Source organism: Trichoderma aggressivum (assembly GCF_033847375.1).
Source record: "Trichoderma aggressivum f. europaeum strain CBS 100526 chromosome Unknown scaffold_077, whole genome shotgun sequence".
NCBI lineage: Eukaryota > Fungi > Ascomycota > Sordariomycetes > Hypocreales > Hypocreaceae > Trichoderma > Trichoderma aggressivum.
The window spans coordinates 67,567-84,000 of record NW_026946443.1 but is presented as its reverse complement, the minus strand read 5'-3'; the positions used below and the strand labels follow the sequence as shown (position 1 = coordinate 84,000).

General features: G+C 51.4%; 5 protein-coding genes across 5 annotated transcripts; 3 read left to right on the top strand and 2 right to left on the bottom strand.

The window, feature by feature from the left end:
* Positions 1–186: 186 nt before the first annotated feature.
* Positions 187–1,664, top strand: Triagg1_10595 (uncharacterized protein; the record flags this gene model as incomplete). The annotated part of the gene is made up of 6 exons (XM_062894683.1): positions 187–373; positions 437–456; positions 518–554; positions 620–934; positions 1,006–1,285; positions 1,361–1,664. The coding sequence occupies 6 exons, from the start codon at positions 187–189 to the stop codon at positions 1,662–1,664; spliced, it is 1,143 nt and encodes a 380-aa protein (XP_062750472.1).
* A 4,216-nt stretch (positions 1,665–5,880) lies between these two features.
* Positions 5,881–7,933, top strand: Triagg1_10594 (uncharacterized protein; the record flags this gene model as incomplete). The annotated part of the gene is made up of 4 exons (XM_062894682.1): positions 5,881–5,961; positions 6,146–6,414; positions 6,479–6,534; positions 6,615–7,933. 4 exons carry the CDS (start codon positions 5,881–5,883, stop codon positions 7,931–7,933), a joined length of 1,725 nt encoding a protein of 574 aa, XP_062750471.1.
* An 872-nt stretch (positions 7,934–8,805) lies between these two features.
* Positions 8,806–10,097, bottom strand: Triagg1_10593 (uncharacterized protein; the record flags this gene model as incomplete). The annotated part of the gene is made up of 3 exons (XM_062894681.1): positions 8,806–9,331; positions 9,411–9,488; positions 9,550–10,097. The coding sequence occupies 3 exons, from the start codon at positions 10,095–10,097 to the stop codon at positions 8,806–8,808; spliced, it is 1,152 nt and encodes a 383-aa protein (XP_062750470.1).
* A 1,531-nt stretch (positions 10,098–11,628) lies between these two features.
* On the bottom strand, positions 11,629–11,895 carry Triagg1_10592 (uncharacterized protein; the record flags this gene model as incomplete). Its single annotated transcript, XM_062894680.1, has 1 exon — positions 11,629–11,895. One exon carries the CDS (start codon positions 11,893–11,895, stop codon positions 11,629–11,631), a length of 267 nt encoding a protein of 88 aa, XP_062750469.1.
* Positions 11,896–13,657: 1,762 nt separating this feature from the next.
* Triagg1_10591 (uncharacterized protein) lies at positions 13,658–15,737 on the top strand (the record flags this gene model as incomplete). Its single annotated transcript, XM_062894679.1, has 4 exons — positions 13,658–14,306; positions 14,353–14,561; positions 14,613–14,781; positions 14,845–15,737. 4 exons carry the CDS (start codon positions 13,658–13,660, stop codon positions 15,735–15,737), a joined length of 1,920 nt encoding a protein of 639 aa, XP_062750468.1.
* Positions 15,738–16,434: the final 697 nt, after the last annotated feature.

The following is a 16,434-nucleotide window of genomic DNA, read 5'->3' as shown; positions in this document are numbered from 1 at the left end:
TCCTCTTCTTTGAGTCTTTTCGGGTCCCAAACGGATCCTATTACACCTGCATTAGCCCTTTATCTTGTGAATGATCCCTCCTTTCACGAGTTGCTGTCAACTCCAACTCCCGGCAGCCGTTTCTCTGACGCTCGGCATCTTTCAACCTTATTCCTTACGTTGCAGAATCATGAAGTTTTGCCCGTCATGAGTTATCCCGGTGCAGCTCCGCCTCCTGAAGGCGTTATCCCTGACCTTGCTCACCCGCAAGATGTCCTGAGGACTGTGAATTATGTCACACAAGGCTTGACAATCTTCTTTGTCTCCATCTTTGTTGCCATACGATTCTATGCGAAAACCAGAGTGCTGGGAGGCAGTTTTACACCAGACGACTGTGAGTGAAGTGGTTTCCCAAGGAACAAGTAAACCGACAGAAACTGACTTGAAACAAAAATAGATGCGACCTACGCGGCTTATGTATGGATGACATTTTGGCGACGGAATTCGAGACGAGATCCAAGACTGACAGGTGCATTAGGTGCTTATGTTGGGATACTGTATCACTGCATGCTTTGGTAAGTGCGGTTTCTTTCTACCCCTTTACAGTTATTGTGAGCCGTCCCACTGACAACTGCGGTAGCCGGGGCACATGGCGGAGGCCTGAATATATGGGAAGTGCCAAAGGAAGAGGTTGAGAAATACTTTCAGGTAACAACCGCATCCTTCAGCATCTTGCGTGGAAAGCTAACGTCTGGTTCAAAGTCTTGCTATGCCGCCACCATCTTCTATGCCCCGATGGCCATGACCGTCAAGCTGGCCCTGCTCGTCATCATCATCCGTGTCTTTGGATCCGTCCACCGGCGAACCCTGATCGGAATCTACATCTTCATTGGCATGATTGTCGCATACTATGTCTCCGGCTTCTTCATCAAAATCTTCATCTGCTGGCCCATTAGTACGTACAGGTGGAATGTGAAAAGGTGCGAGGTCATCTTGCAGCTACGTAGCTAACTGACTGTGGGATAGGCGCGTATTGGACAGGAGATGCCAGCAAATGCATGAACCAGAGCGCCATTGTCACGGCCGACTCCATCATCAGCGTCATCAGCGACTTGGCCATCCTGCTGCTTCCGACACCCCTTACCTGGTCGCTCCAACTGCCTCGACGAAAGCGCCTTCGCGTTACTGGACTGTTGTGTGCTGGAGGAGTTGCTACGGGATTTAGCATTTACAGATTGGCCATGATTGTTGACCAACGAAACTCTACCAATATGACCATGGTTTTCATCAAGGTTATTCTGTCAGGGTAAGGACGCATCTTGCGTTTACTATGCAACTGGGGGATCGGAACGACTTAGGCTAACGTGATTGTCGAAACCAGAAACGCCGAAGCGGGCATTGGCTTGATATGCGCCTGTCTCCCGGCCGTCAGCGCCCTCTACGTCCAACGCACCCGCGGTTCTTCATACTTTAAAAACCCTGGCCACTCCAGCGTCACCGGCCGCGGCGAAATCATGCTGACGCGATCATATCACGTCGACCGATCGGCCGTGGACAAGGACGTGGACGAGAGCGCCCTCGAGCTGGGCCACGACGAGACAGGACTCGTGTCTAACATGGAGGCCCAGGTCAAAGCCAATGCTGCGGAGAGCCACCACTCCAACCGATCCGAGGAGACGCTATGATTCCCTTTGTACTTTGTCTTGCTTCTTCTTTCACACCATCAAAAGTTGGACCGGCGCTATTTTATACACTTAATTCGAAGATTTTTCACGTTGATACGAGCCCACAGATATGGGCAGGGGATGTAAAATGAAACAGGGCATATAAATCCGTTTACGGGAGGGAATTCTTGATATATACCAGCCTTTTCGTAAGGCAAGCACTTTTCATTTAATACTATTCTATGAACTACATCTATCGAGCCGAAGCAGGCTTCATGATATGACCCAAAGAACAGTCGACGATCCATCTTGGGGAAAAGCAGAAGAAAATCGGAGCTTGAACAAGACCCCGTTTTTCGAACGTTGTACTCGTAAGGCACCATCTGAGGGGAAACAAGAAAGACGGAGATGGACGCTCGAGCAAGGCTCATCTTTGGACAATCAAGTGGATGGAAAAAACTCGGCTGGTTCTGTGCCCGCCCCGCCCCCCCCCCCCCCCCCGTTATGCAAATGCGACATGAACATATGCCTGTGATGCTGACTTGCTCCCCTGAGAGATCATTTCTCGCTTCGAGATTTGGCCCCCTCTTCGCGATCGGCACCCCGGTTTCGCAAAAGCTTAGGCTACTACATAGAGAAAAGAAGTGCATGCGCCCACAAGGGGAAGGTCGTGGAGGTCGGGGCCCCCTGTGGCTACAGTACGAGTAGTACTCGTACATGTAAGAATGCTTGGTAGGCTTGGAAGGATTTCGAGCAGCCTGCAGCGCGTCAGCACAATGCTTGGCGGCGGCGTTTGTCGGCGGACTCTTGGATCGGACTGTTGGAAGAGTCGGACGAGGGAATCCATGTACGTTTGCATGGACGAGTAGGCAATGTGGTAGTATTATCGTTTACAGGGACATGCTTTGTAATGAGATTTATTTTTGAAAAGTGATGATACTGCACATTACGGAGTACAGTAGTTTGTTATCGTACGACTCGAGGAGTTTCGGGTTCGGTTGTGCCATGTCTGCAAGTCTCAAATGACTGAGGCCATTTTTTATTTTCAATTAGTCAAGGAACAACATTTTTGCTTAGATGTGGGTTGATCGGTGAGATTGAGATTTAGGCCGAGCATATGGAGTATACTGTAATATTCCACTTCAATCTGTCATCAAATTCTCTTCGATCGCGTGGGTACGGCAAGGACGGGAAGGCTAGGTAGGAGGCTTGTTCCGTGTTTTTTTTTTTTTTTTTTTTTTTTTTTTTTTTTTTTTTTTTTTTTTTTTTTTTGGCGATGAGCGGCATGATTTCTTTGGCTTCTGACTTGTTTAAAGCGTTGCTTTGGTGGTTTGATGGGGACGAGATTTGATGGCTGCTTATGTTTGAAGCTAAATGGTTGGATATCCAGGTACATGGGTTGAGATCTGCCGGTATGGCTTGACAGGCTAAAGACGTTGCTTACGAGTACGACTGGCAGAGTTGTTTATGATGGAGGCAGCAGCACTCCGTAATACCTATCCAGACATTATCAACATTACGGACATGTATGAACAATCCTTGGGTTTACTGTCCATGAGTATAAATGTCATGTATGCACCCCTTTCATACAAGTCATACAGCACCAGTAGAGGAGGCACGTGAGAATTCGATAATGCGCGTCTGCACCATGCAGTGGTACCATACTTGGTGAGCAGGATTGTAATAGTTGGGCATCGAGGATGGCTGTTTCATGAAATGCCAGGATGGACTATGTTGAAGAGAGCTGGGCTGGCAGGAGTCAGTTGTCTACGTGTGGCTGACAAAAGTCTGGGAATCGTGAGAATTTAGCTGCCCAAGAGTTGAATCGGCGTTTGGAAGCGCAACTGTTGACAGGGTTGGATCAAGTATAAGAGGTGAGGGCGGCGCCACGTCGAATACACACGGCTCTTTTAGATGGATCAGGTAATGATGCCGTGTGAGCACATGTTTCAAAAGTCTTTGTATAAAAGTATGTGCGCATATGCGTGTAGAGATTGGATCACGGGTTCGTTTGACGAGTTACCCAGACCGTAGTTTTAAAGCACAGCAGCCCAAACGTGTGTCCTGCAGATGAAGCCATCTGATAGGTCGTCGGCTCATCGTTTCTGGTTAGAGTAGGCAGGACTTGTATGTGTATGTATATGCACCATCCTTGAGGGATTTGCTGGCAGAGCTTCTGTGAGCAGCATCAAGCACTCGTACACACTGAGGGAAGATCCGGCGTGTCGCCTGGCGGGAGTCGCCGGCCTCCATCTCGCAGGCTCCCGAGAATCTGGGGGACGGGCGATGGTTTATACTGCGGAGGGCGATGCCTTGATAGCGATGCAGGTACGGCGATTCGATAAGGTATCTCGATAATGCGGAGAAGATGACGAGACACGACATGGATGCTGATAACGAGCCGAGCATCTCTGCTTCTCTTTGCAGCGTGCGGATTCACAAACTCGTACGAGTACATACAGAGACGCCAAAAAAGCGGCGACCCCGGACCGGAGCGGAATCAAGCCCGGGTTTTGGGGGGGCTTGCTTATCGATGCGATGCGATTGGCTGGCTGCTCTTCTTCTTCTTCTTCTTCTTCTTCTCTTCATGCCGCCTTTGTTAGCCTCTTTTTCATGATGGAATTCTCGAACAGCGACTAGCTGGATGGGGCAATTCGAGACGGCGTTTGTGCCTGTTTTGAGGCTTGACGAAGGGCGAAGGAGAAAAATATTTTATTGGAGGGGCTGCAGAGATAAGGAAGACAAGACAGCCGACAAGCCGAGAATTCTTCCAGACGCTCGGGCTTTTTTTTATGGTTCCCTTTATGGTTCCATGGCCACGAGTTTTGGATTCCAGAAGAATGTTTTGGGGAGATGGAAATAGAAACGGGAGCACCTTGATGGGTTAATTACAAGGACTGAGATGGCATGAGTTGCATACATCGCTCGGGGCAGAGAAGCATCTGACCACCACCAGCAATCGGGGTTTGTTTCTTTTCTTCTGTTTCAACGGCGATCTGGCTGTTGGGCATGTGCGTGTGCGTGTGTGTACGCTAGCAGACGGACCGAGGGAGAATGGCTTTCTTTCCATGAGGGGGCTAAACAAGTTTGATTAGAGTGTGGACTTTTAGTGCCCGGGTTTGCCACGGGCTAATTTCTGCGGTTATTCGAATTGGATGGATGTTGCCAGTTGCGGTTACAGTACAGTATCAGGCATCTACGAATGATGATATGCTCGTACGGGTACACAGAAGCCCGCTATTATAATTCCCTACCTACGTACTAATGGAGGTGATGGATATCCATGATCCGTTATCCACTGATGGAGCATCTCGTTATCAGCTCAGCTCAGTTCGGGTAGGTACCCGTATGTACTCGTACTTGTGCCGCGCAGTCACATCGCGGCCAGACATCATGTACATGTACCGCACACGAGATACTGCATGGTGGCTCCTTCTCCAGCTTCGCGGGCCCACCGCCTGCCCTCCCACGCGCAACTGATTAAGTGATTGCTCGATTAATGGAATCGCGATTGTCTTGTCATGGCTCAGCTCTTTGGTCTTGCGCAAATCACCGACCGCCCAGCTATCAACTCGACTGGGCTGGACGCTGCCGAGTAGCTGCATTGGTCAAATCCCAGCACTCCGAATATCAAATCATGGCTGCCCGCTATAAATAATACGGCATCGAATCGTTCTTTTCCGACCCGAATCGAAATCGAATCGGTTCCTCCTCCTCCTCCCTGCTTCTCTCTTCCCCCCCCCGCCCAACGCACTGCAGATCGCGGATCTAGTATCGTTGCATCCATCGAACTGGTACGACACAGTGTTGGGCCTCTCCCCCCGCGGGAACCAAAGTCGGGTCTCCCCTCATCCTCGTCCTCGTCGTCACCACCAACGGCAACACCAGCACCAACATCGACACGCCTCAGAAACCGCCCATCCGAGCAAATAGAGGCAGCGAAAGCAAAAGAGAAGACGCCAATCACCGCTCAAACCAGCATTCCAGTCCAGTCGAAACCACACACCCCGCAGCGTTGCCTTCGCCCCTGGTCCCTTTTTTTCCCTCTCTTTCGTTCGCCGCCACCGCTATCGCTAGCTAGCCGCCCCCACCACGAACCACGCGAGAAAAAATACAAAAGAGCTTTTTCCATCGCGCAAATCCCGTCCTTCCCTCTTTTTCTCTTCTAGAGGACGTATAGTCCTTTGGTCATTCCCGACCCCTTCGTCGCCAAAGCAAAAGAGACAACTTCGCAGCCATGGGGTGGATGGACAACATCAACAGGAGGGTCGCCGTCAGTCCGGTGGGCAGATGGTTCCGGCTCGAGGGCTGTGGCCATGTAAGTCGCCTCTCTCTCTTTTTCCTTTTTGCTTTCCTTTGGTCTCGGCCACGTCACGAGACACCTCGTGGCTTGGTCGACACCAGTGACGGCAGCTTCCGAGACAATAGTGGAAGAAGCTGTCTCATCTCATACCACTCGTGCATGGCATTTTGCTCACAATCTCTCGTTTTGCGTCTTTTAGCCCAAGGAGCGCAAGGGTTCTCAATTCTTCACCGAGATCCGCGGCGGCCTGGCCACCTTCTTCGCCATGGCCTACATCATCGCCGTCAACTCCTCCATTGTCTCGGATTCCGGCGGTACCTGCGTCTGCAATGGCGGCTCCGCCGACCCCATCTGCAACACCAACGAAGAGTACGCCCTGTGTGTCCAGGCCATCAAGCGCGATGCCGTCACTGCCACCGCCGCCATCTCGGCCTTTGCCAGCTTCTTCATGGGCCTTTTGGCTAACCTGTAAGTCAAGCCGTGTCTGATCCACAGACATCTGGGACCTTTCATCTGACTCTTGCATCAACAGCCCCGTCGGCCTTGCTCCTGGAATGGGTCTGAATGCCTACTTTGCGTACACTGTTGGTAAGTCGAGACTCGTCTTTCAACCCTCTCCGTAGGTGTTCCCCAGAGACTTTTTTTTGCATTCTGACTCCGACATGCAGTTGGTTTCCACGGATCTGGTCCCGTCCCTTATCGAGTCGCCCTGACCGCCATCTTCGTTGAGGGTTTCATTTTCCTGGGTCTCGCCATCTTCGGTATGCGACAGTGGCTTGCCCGTGCCATTCCTCACTCGATCAAGCTGGCCACCGGCGTGGGTATCGGTCTCTTCCTGACGCTCATCGGCCTGACTTACAGCGAGGGTCTTGGCATCATCACCGGAGCCACCGACACTCCTCTTGCGCTTGCCGGCTGCTCGCCCGCCAACATACTCGAAGACGGCACTTGCCCCAGCTTTGACAAGATGCGCCACCCCGCCATGTGGATCGGTATCTTCTGCGGAGGTTTCTTTACCGTGCTTCTCATGATGTACCGTGTCAAGGGCGCCGTCATTGCCGGCATCATTCTCGTCAGCATCATCTCCTGGCCCCGAACCACGCCCATCACCTACTTCCCTCACACTCCCGTCGGAGACGACTCGTTCAACTTCTTCAAAAAGGTTGTAGACTTCCACCGCATCGAGAACACGCTCAACGTGCAGGAATGGGACGTGAGCGCCTATGGTGGCCAGTTTGGTCTTGCCCTCATCACCTTCCTCTACGTCGACATCCTCGACTGCACGGGTACCCTGTACGGTATGGCTCGTTTTGCCAACCTCATCGACCCCGTCACCCAGGACTTTGAGGGTTCCGCCGTTGCCTACATGGTCGACGCCATCAGCATCTCCATCGGTGCTCTCTTTGGCATTCCGCCCGTCACCGCCTTTGTCGAGTCTGGTGCTGGTATTTCCGAAGGTGGAAAGACTGGCCTCACGTCCGTCGTGACCGGAATTTGCTTCTTCATCAGCATCTTCTTTGCTCCCATCTTCGCCTCCATCCCGCCGTGGGCTACTGGCAGTGTCCTCATCCTTGTCGGATCCATGATGGCCACTTCCGTCACCGAGATCAACTGGAAGTACATGGGCGATGCCGTCCCTGCTTTCCTTGCCATTGCCATCATGCCCTTCACGTACTCGATTGCCAACGGCCTCATTGCCGGTGTCATGTCGTACATCATCATCAACTCCATTGTAGGACTCCTGAGATTCGTCTCTCGCGGCCGCATCGTGCCTCCCAACCACGACGAAAAGGAGCCCTGGACGTGGCGCATTCCCGGCGGGTTCTTCCCTCCCTGGCTTGTTCGCCTGTTCCAGGGCAAGAAGGACTTTTGGCGGGAGCCTGATTCCGTCGTTGTGGCCAATGCCGCGGAAAAGGAACAAGACGCCAGTTCAGATGCCGGCAACGACGTGAGCCGTACCGCCGAAACAGCCGAGGTCAAGATGTAAAGCCGTGCTTGTATAAAAAAAAAGCAAACTTGAACAAGATGCGTTATGAGCATAAAGATGACAAAGAAAGAGTTGGGGCTTGTCAAAGTAATTTTTCTTTTCTTTTCTTTTCTTTTCCTTTTGGCGGTTCGATGATAGATGAGTGTTTTGATATGATGTAAGATGGTATAAAATCTAGAGGGATACCTGGAGAGAGAGATGGGAATTAGTTAAATTCATGATACCTATGTTTTTGTTTTGCTGTTGAAGAAAGAAAATAAAACTTTTTGTCATTTTTGGATACAAACTCACATCTGCTGTCATGAGCGTGATAAAACATCATCACTAAGTGACTAGTAGGATCAAAGGGGCTTAAATCATCTTGTTAATGTTATCCATCCACCCCATGGCTGCGAAGTTGTCTCTTTTGCTTTGTGTTTGTTTATATTCATATCTTCATGTCATGTGCCACAAAAACTTTGGGCATGTCCAAAATGCCTGCCGCAGCAATAAACGCTCCAGACTCGCTTTTTATGCCATCAAAGCAATGTGTTTCAGCTCACTGTCGTATTTGTCAGCTCAATTCATTGCTCTCACCAGTTGATATTGGGAGAAGTATGACTGGTTGATATTGGGAAAGGAGACAAGTTGATATTGGAAAGGGAGACAAGTTGATATTGGGAAAGGAGACAAGTTGATATTGGGAAGGGAGACAAGTTGATATTGGAAAAGGGGGGACAAGTTGATATTGGAAAAGGGGGGACAAGTTGATGTTGGAAAAGGGGGGACAAGTTGATATTGGAAAAGGGGGGACAAGTTGATGTTGAGAGAGAGAGAGAGAGAGAGAGAGAGAGAGAGAGAGAGAGAGAGAGGGGAATGATGATTAAAAATACTCACTCTTGCACCTGGAATCCGACCTTTGTTGCAGGATACTGCGCCTCCTCGCCCTCGTCTCGCCCCAGCTTGGCCTGCTCCTCGCGGACCGTCTTGGCCTGCTCCTCGCGGATCTTCTTGGCCTTTTCGGCCAGCGCCGGGACGGGCGCCAGGTCAAAGTCGGAGTTGAGATGCCAGAAGAGGGTGCTCGAGATGCGGACGAGGGGCCGGTCGGGGAACTCGGTCTTGCGCCTCTCGATGACGTCCAGGGTGCGCTCGTTGACGACGACCTCGTGGTAGCCGGCCTTGATGAGGCCGCCGGTGATGTACTCGATCTGCTTGCCGGCCTGGACGAGGAGGTAGTTGCCGGGGGGGATCTTGACGGCGATGCGGGAGCCCGTGTTGCGGGCCCAGATGTTGAGGCCGGGGTAGCGGGAGCGGCCGTGGATGGTGAGGAAGTTGAGGTCGGTGTGGAAGCCGGCGAGGATGGTGTCTTGGGCGCCGTACTTGGTGAGGTCGGAGGCGGTCGGGGCGAGGAGATGGGGGCTTTGTGGGAGGGTTTGTATGTTAGTTTTGAGAATGTCAAGGAAGAGGGACGAGAGAAGAGGACGAGAGGGAATTGTACCCGTAGCGGCCGGCGGAGCTGAAGTGGTCGGCTTCGAGACCGAGACCGAGGGCTGTCATTTCAGACAACTTGGAGACGCTGCCCATCTTGGGTGTTAGTTTTCTTGTCGAAAAAGTCATGTTGGAGAGGATGGACCAACGCATTCTTCATGGAGCTCCCCCACTGGTTCATTGTCGGTGCCCATCTCTCCTTGATATGCGCGGCGTCGGGCACAATGTTGTCGGCGTTGAGCCCCGGGAACTGCGTCTCGTACGGCGGCAGCTCGACCATGCGCCAGAAGAAGCGGCACTTTGGGTCGGGCGAGTGCGCCGAGATGTCGAGCGGCCGCTGGCTGGGGTCCAGACGCCGGATGACGTCGAGGCAGGGCTCGTCGACGGCGCACTTTGGCTTCTCGGTGTTTTCGAGCGTGACGCCGATCTGGTAGCTCAGCTCGGGGCGCTCGTCGCGCTTGAGGTCCTGCTCGGGCTGGGCGAAGTAGTCCTCCAGCAGGTCGAGGAGGGCGTTGTTGTCGGCTTCGGAGACGCGCGAGTCGTGCAGCAGCAGGGCGCCGTACGTGATGAGGGCGGAGGCGGCGCGGGAGCATTCGGCTTGGACGGCGGGAGAGGAGGGCGGGTTGTTGAGGTACATGTCGAGGTCGATGATGGGGAGGTCCATGGGGAGATCTTGAGGCTGCGATTCGGTCGCCATGATGGAAGGGTTTCTTCTTTGTTCTTTTGTGATTGTTCACGCAGGGAAGAGGGTATTCTGACGAGATGGAGGGAATAGAAAAAGAGATGTTTGAGACAAGTTTTCACGAGTGAATAATTACAGAACTGATAAAGTTTTTGTTTTGCAGGGGAGAGAATACTAGCGAGGCTCAAAGCTCGGCTATCGTCTGCTTTGCATCTAGAACCATCCTTGAAGGCCCAGACGAGGCCAGAAATGGCATGAGGGGGAGGGGCAGCAAGGCTAAGAAAAGAGGTCGGCGAGAGAAAGAAGCTTTTGGTGGAGATGAGGGCCGGGGATGGACGTCGGAGCCGGCCGACGAGTCCCGGAGAGCGCCTTGACAAAGCTCGTGATGGCGGCAGAAACGGGCAATTGGGGATGAATTCGAGACGTAACGAGATCCACTGCCGGACGAGTAGTGGAGATGTCGAATTTTCTTCTTTGATTCTAAAAGGGATCCTTTGTGTTGTGTGTAATACTTGTAGTAATACCGAGTAGAAGGATTTGTGTGGATTTGGGACTTTGAATTAGAGTGAGGAGCATGGCAGCAAGGATTGGGCCTTCTGTATGCGACGTGTAATATGCAACCCTTTCCAGCCCTTGGCCAGTCGATCCCCAGTCTAGAAACACCTGCAGGTACATAGCTTCTCTCGTTTGCCACAAAATCATGTGCAAGGCATTCAGCCTCACCGTGAGAATCCCTGTTGAAAAGTTTTTTTTCTCTCCGGAATCACGGGCCGGTATTCCGGAGGACTCTCCAACCGGATGTCGTTCCTGTGCATTGCATGAAGCAGAATATCCCCTGCTTGTGTAACGCGAGAAGTGATCCCCTGAGGGGTTTCGTGATTGAGATTGGTAGAAGCCCTGTTGATTTTATGGTCCTTGGCTAGGCGAGCATCTCTTTTCTTGACGGGGAAGAGAGGTGATGCATCCGGAGGCTGTGATGGACACGTGGAATTCAAGGGTTTGACGGGACGTGTTTGTGGTGTAATGTGTACTTGGCAGCTGGGAAAGGAATGTGTGAGTTGTCAAGTATTGAGAACCTTGTGTATAAGTAGCTGCGAGAGGGGGGGAGAGACGGGGGTCGAAGTCGTGTGTCAAGTACAGACACGCTGGACGCTGTCACGAGAGTGAAGCTCTTGTTAGTTAGTACTAATAGGCACTTGGTGGTGATGAAGGGTGTTGGCGTTTTAGCAGCGTAGCTGCCACTCATCAGAATGGATGTAGCGATTCTTGTAAACTTTCATGTATTGCAGTATTTGAGCATCATTCGAATCAGGTTCTCCATTTACATGCTTACTTCAATCACCAATCAATTGAATCTTCTCGAGGTAGGAAAGGAAAGTTGAGAACCAAAAATTCAAGGTAGTCGGCCCACTGCCGCCCGATATGGGCTTAGCACCGTTTCTTATCCGTTATCCGCCCAGCAGATCATCGCGAGCTACTGTAAAGCATCCCGCGCCGAATTTTCAACATCTTCCTTTGCAGTCAAAACTCGGATCAACGACACTCTTCAATCGGCGCAATGGAGCAGTTCCTCCTCTCGGCCCAGCATTCGGGGGCAATCAACCACGCCCACACCTTCTTTCTCCCGCAATCGGCCGCGGAACTGGCGCGAGAGCTTCGCATCACCGTCGCCATCGTTGCGTGTGCCTGGGTCGCGGTTACGGTCATCAAGCAGTTTAGCTGGAGGAATCGCGGGCCAAGAGGATGATGGAGGGGCTCTGGAAGATGTGGCGATGAATGTATGAACGACCTTGTCTGGGTCATCTGTTGGCATTTGGATCTTGTGAAGTGTGAGCTAACTGAAGCTTGGTTCTAGTGATACGTTATAATACCCATGATAGATTTCCGAATAGACCTTTCCACTCCGATCGGTTCGAGCATTTTGAGTTGCGTCCAATGACTTGCCTAAGAACAAAAAGAGTATCCAACTACTCAATGGGGATATTATTGCTTCCTTTGAGCTGTGTTGAAGATCCTGCTTACGAGAGGTTCTGGCTCCGAGTAAGTCTCGCTTTCAGCAGGGCGATCAAACTTTGTTTGCTATTTATCGATAGCAGACGACGCGTTCCGAGACCTCCTGCGGCGTACGATCTAGCTAGCTTCGGAGACGGAGCTCATCTCACATCGGAACCCTCTGCTGATCCAACACTTACAAACAATCAGTACCTAAGATCTCACTTCTCCCGGGAATATTACCGGGTCAACGTACTACGAAAGAGGAATACAGCCCTAGGCAGTATCTATATAAAGTGCTGATATCTCATTTGCTCATCTTCTCACATCAGCCGCCTCTAAGCACCAGGACCTCCATTTCAAGCGGCATCTGCGGCCGAGAGGGACCTTATCGCGGCATCCGGGCAATGGAGGGGAGCGCCGAGAACAGCAGGGAGCTTATACTCAACGTGGACAGATGCCGACTCTTTGGGAAGGGAAATATGGTAAGTGCGCCGTTTCCCATCCTAGACTTGCTTTCTTGGGCTTATCAATCCATCAGTCCATGGTGATCCATCAGGTTTGCAATTAGTTGATGTGCCCAAGAGATTGCCCAGGTCTTGGGCAAGCTATCTGAAAGACAAATCCGCTACGAGACGGTCAGTGGAGGCGAGTCAATCAAGTCATTACCGGGCCAAAGTATCCCCTACCTTGAACAGCACTCTTGATGCGGCCGTCAAAATGCACTATAACGGTCTTTTGGGCCGTACAAATGATACAACCGAGAAAAATCCCGAGTACCTTCTCGCAGAATGCCGCCGAATTTGGGGAAAAGAGTCGAGCTTCGGCCATATCATCAGACCGTCAATTTGCCCCAAAGAGCTTTTGCCTTTCTCTTTGCGGAGTGCGCACGCAGCAATAGCTGTGTGCAGACTACATTACCTCAGTCACGGCATACTTTTCCGATTACTTATCAAATTGATTTAATTCCAAGCGCAAGTTGGCAGCATCAGCCGCCATCTTAGATCTCAGACGCCATGATGCTTACAGACATGACAACTCTTTCCCAAGAGGGGTCATGGTTCCCATTGAACCGAGGTAATGCATCTATTAGAGTGCTGATTCATCTTTCCAACCCACTTCGCTCAGTTCTTTCATACCTACGCTGGAATCACTCTCACCTCTGCTTATCTCTCAATCCAACATAACCGCCAAAACTCTCATGTTATACCGTACGGATATACTATCGAGATTAGCTTCGATGGCCAGCAACTTATGTCAGCGCTACATAATGTGACAGCTACCGCACACTTGAGGAGGCTTCAATTACTCCTCACAGGCGTTGCATTCTCCACAACGGAGGAGTTTGCCGAGGCACATACATGGAGCACAACAGCGGCTGACCTGCAACCTGCTGACCTGCAACTGGATCACGATAGGGGCTAAAGTCGGTGAAGCGACGGCCAGCGTAGGTAGAAAACATACCAACCGCTTATGATAAAGAGTTGTTTAAATAGCTCCCAAGGCTACGGTGATCGAATGTTGAGATATCAGCCTGCTTGCTTCTTCTCCAACCTGAAACTTGTCAATCGTAGCATATTGCAATGGCAACACAAACGGCTTTGGCACCCCCGCGACCTGCGGGGTCGGCTCAACCCATAATGGACCCAGTACGCATCAAAGAGATTGTCTCTGAGTGGATTGCTGGCGTCTCAGAGCTTCTCAAGACTACAGACCAGCAGAATATTTCAGGAAAGGACCTACAGCCAGAGATTAGAAAGTTGTTCCTCGACAACAGCTACTGGAGAGATCTTGTATGCCTTTCTTGGGATTTCCGCACTTTGACTAGCCCCGAAAGTATTGCAAACTATCTAGCAGAAGAAAATCGGCTGCAACATCTCAAAGCAGTGCGTCTCGATGACAATCCGGCTCATCAGCCCCGGGATTTTCCCATTCATGCGGCCTTGCCTCCCGATGGACCCATCTTTGGTATTATCGTGTTCCTGGAACTGGAGCTCAGCTCGGATCGGATAGGCACCGGCATGCTACAGCTTGGGCGTGATGAAGACGGCTCGTGGAAAGCTTATTCCTTCAGCACGCTTCTTGAAGAGATTAAAGGATACGAAGCAAAGTGTGGCCCTCGCAGACCCGAGAATTTGCGCTATGGCTACGAGCCGGGGAGGCGGAACTTTTCAGAAGTTAGAGCTGCGGACCGTGAGATGCAAGAGAAACAACCCGCTGTTGTTATTGTTGGTGAGTCTGATACAAACAAACAAGCCCATACTGCTAAGCTTGCGAGCTGAACCGAAACTCATCCATCTGTCAGGAGCTGGCCATACTGGACTAATGGTTGCGGCCCACCTGACTCACATGGGCATCTACACTCTCGTCATAGACAAGAACCCTCGAGTAGGAGATAATTGGCGCCAGAGGTACGGCAAATTGGTGCTTCATGATCCCGTATATGCAGAAAGTTTGCCTTTCATGAAGTACCCGGAGACTTGGCCTGTAGGAATCCCTGCTCGTCCTATTCTTCGCTCATACTAACTACAACGACAGCTATTTGCCCCAAAGGAAAAAATGGGAGACTTTCTCGAGAGCTATGCCAAGTTGCTTGACTTGAATGTCTGGACAGACAGCACCCTCAAGTCGTCTGATTACGATCCATCGAGCAAGCAATGGACGGTGACAATTGAACGAGGCAAGACCGGTGGCAACGCCGAGATGCGTAAGTTTGCATTGCGTTTATTTCAACCTAAAGCATACCGTTACTCACTCTTCTCTTGAAAAGGCACATTTCGCACAAATCACATCGTAGTAGCTAGTGGCCTGGATGGCCAACCAAGGCTTCCCACCACTATACCCGGCCTAGCCAGCTTCAAAAGCAAGAATGGGTCTGGCGTCATCCACTCCGCCCTGGCTGGAGAGGCTGCCGTAGCAGGGCCTGGCGAGAAGATTGTTGTCGTCGGCATGGGCAACTCCGCCATAGATATCGCGCAGGGAAGCTGGGAGAACGGGGCAGAGGTCACCATGATTCAGCGTGGGCCTTCCTACTTCTTCCGCCGTGACTCGCTCGTGAAACACGGGTTTATGACGGCTTACTGGCATCAAACTCTGTTGCCCGAGCATGAGATGGACATGATCATGTGGGCATACCCGATGCCCATCCGGATGACGAGGGGCACTTCGCTCACGCAGGCGATGTTGAAGGAAGACGAGGAGCTACTGCAGAAGCTGACAGCCCTTGGCTTCCAATTCACGTCTGGGCCCAACGGTACTGGCGTGATTGGTATTGTCGCGGAGAGGAAACATCCGTACATCAATGACACTGGCTGCATGACGCTTGTGGCAGAGAAGAAGATTGCGCTTCAAACCGGGCCTATCGATCATATCACGGAAAACTCGATTGTCATGGGCAATGGAACTACATTGCCCGCAGATCACATCATCATGGCGACTGGCTACCACGGTGCGGCTGCATCTGTCAAGGATATTATGGGGGAGAAAGTTTTTAGCACACTTGGGGAGCCTTTTGGGTATGATGAGGAAGGGGAGTGGATTGGCAATTGGAGGCCATCGGGCCATGAACATTTCTGGATGTGCGCTGGCCCGCTCGTCTTTTCACGACTTCCGGCGAAGCTGCTGGCATTGCAGATTTTGGGTGTTGAATTGGGTTTGCATTGAAGGGGATACGGCCTGTGCTACTTTTGAAGATAGTGAGCGGCGTTCTATGTGAGCATCTGGACAGATGAACAATTACAGTATTCATCAAAGATTTTATAATTATGCTATCCGGTGAGATGCTTCTGGAAGTTATTGACACTTACTTTTGACGAATGCGTAGAAACACCAAAGGATGGGGCGTGATGGTTGAACGCGGGCGTCAACAGCTGTGCAAAGTGGAAGAGTGGGCGGCGGCCAAAACACCAAGAATGTGGCGGGACCAGATAAAAAGTTGGGAGCAGCTGGCATCAAAGTGCCGGGCGTAAACACCAAGAAATGGGATGATGCGGTCGAAAATGGGCGTCAACAGGTGCACAAAGTCGAGCCAGGTGGCAGAGTGGGTGGCCAAAACACCAAGCATTTGGCGGGCCGGGCAAAAGGCTGCGCACGGCTGGCATCAAATTGAAGATGCAAACACCATGGATTTGGGTGCCATGCTCAGAATTACAATGGGCAAAGGGAAAAAAAAAACATCATGATCAAGGTCGACCAAGGAGATGAGAACACCAAAAATGAGATTGATTTGGCCAAAGTTGGGATTCATTGGGAGCAAAGGGGATCACCATCAAGACCAATCGCCTCAATGAAAACACCAAGACCGAGCTCGCGATCGGGAAAGCTTGGCCCAATGGTGAGAACTTTTGGATGAAAACACCAA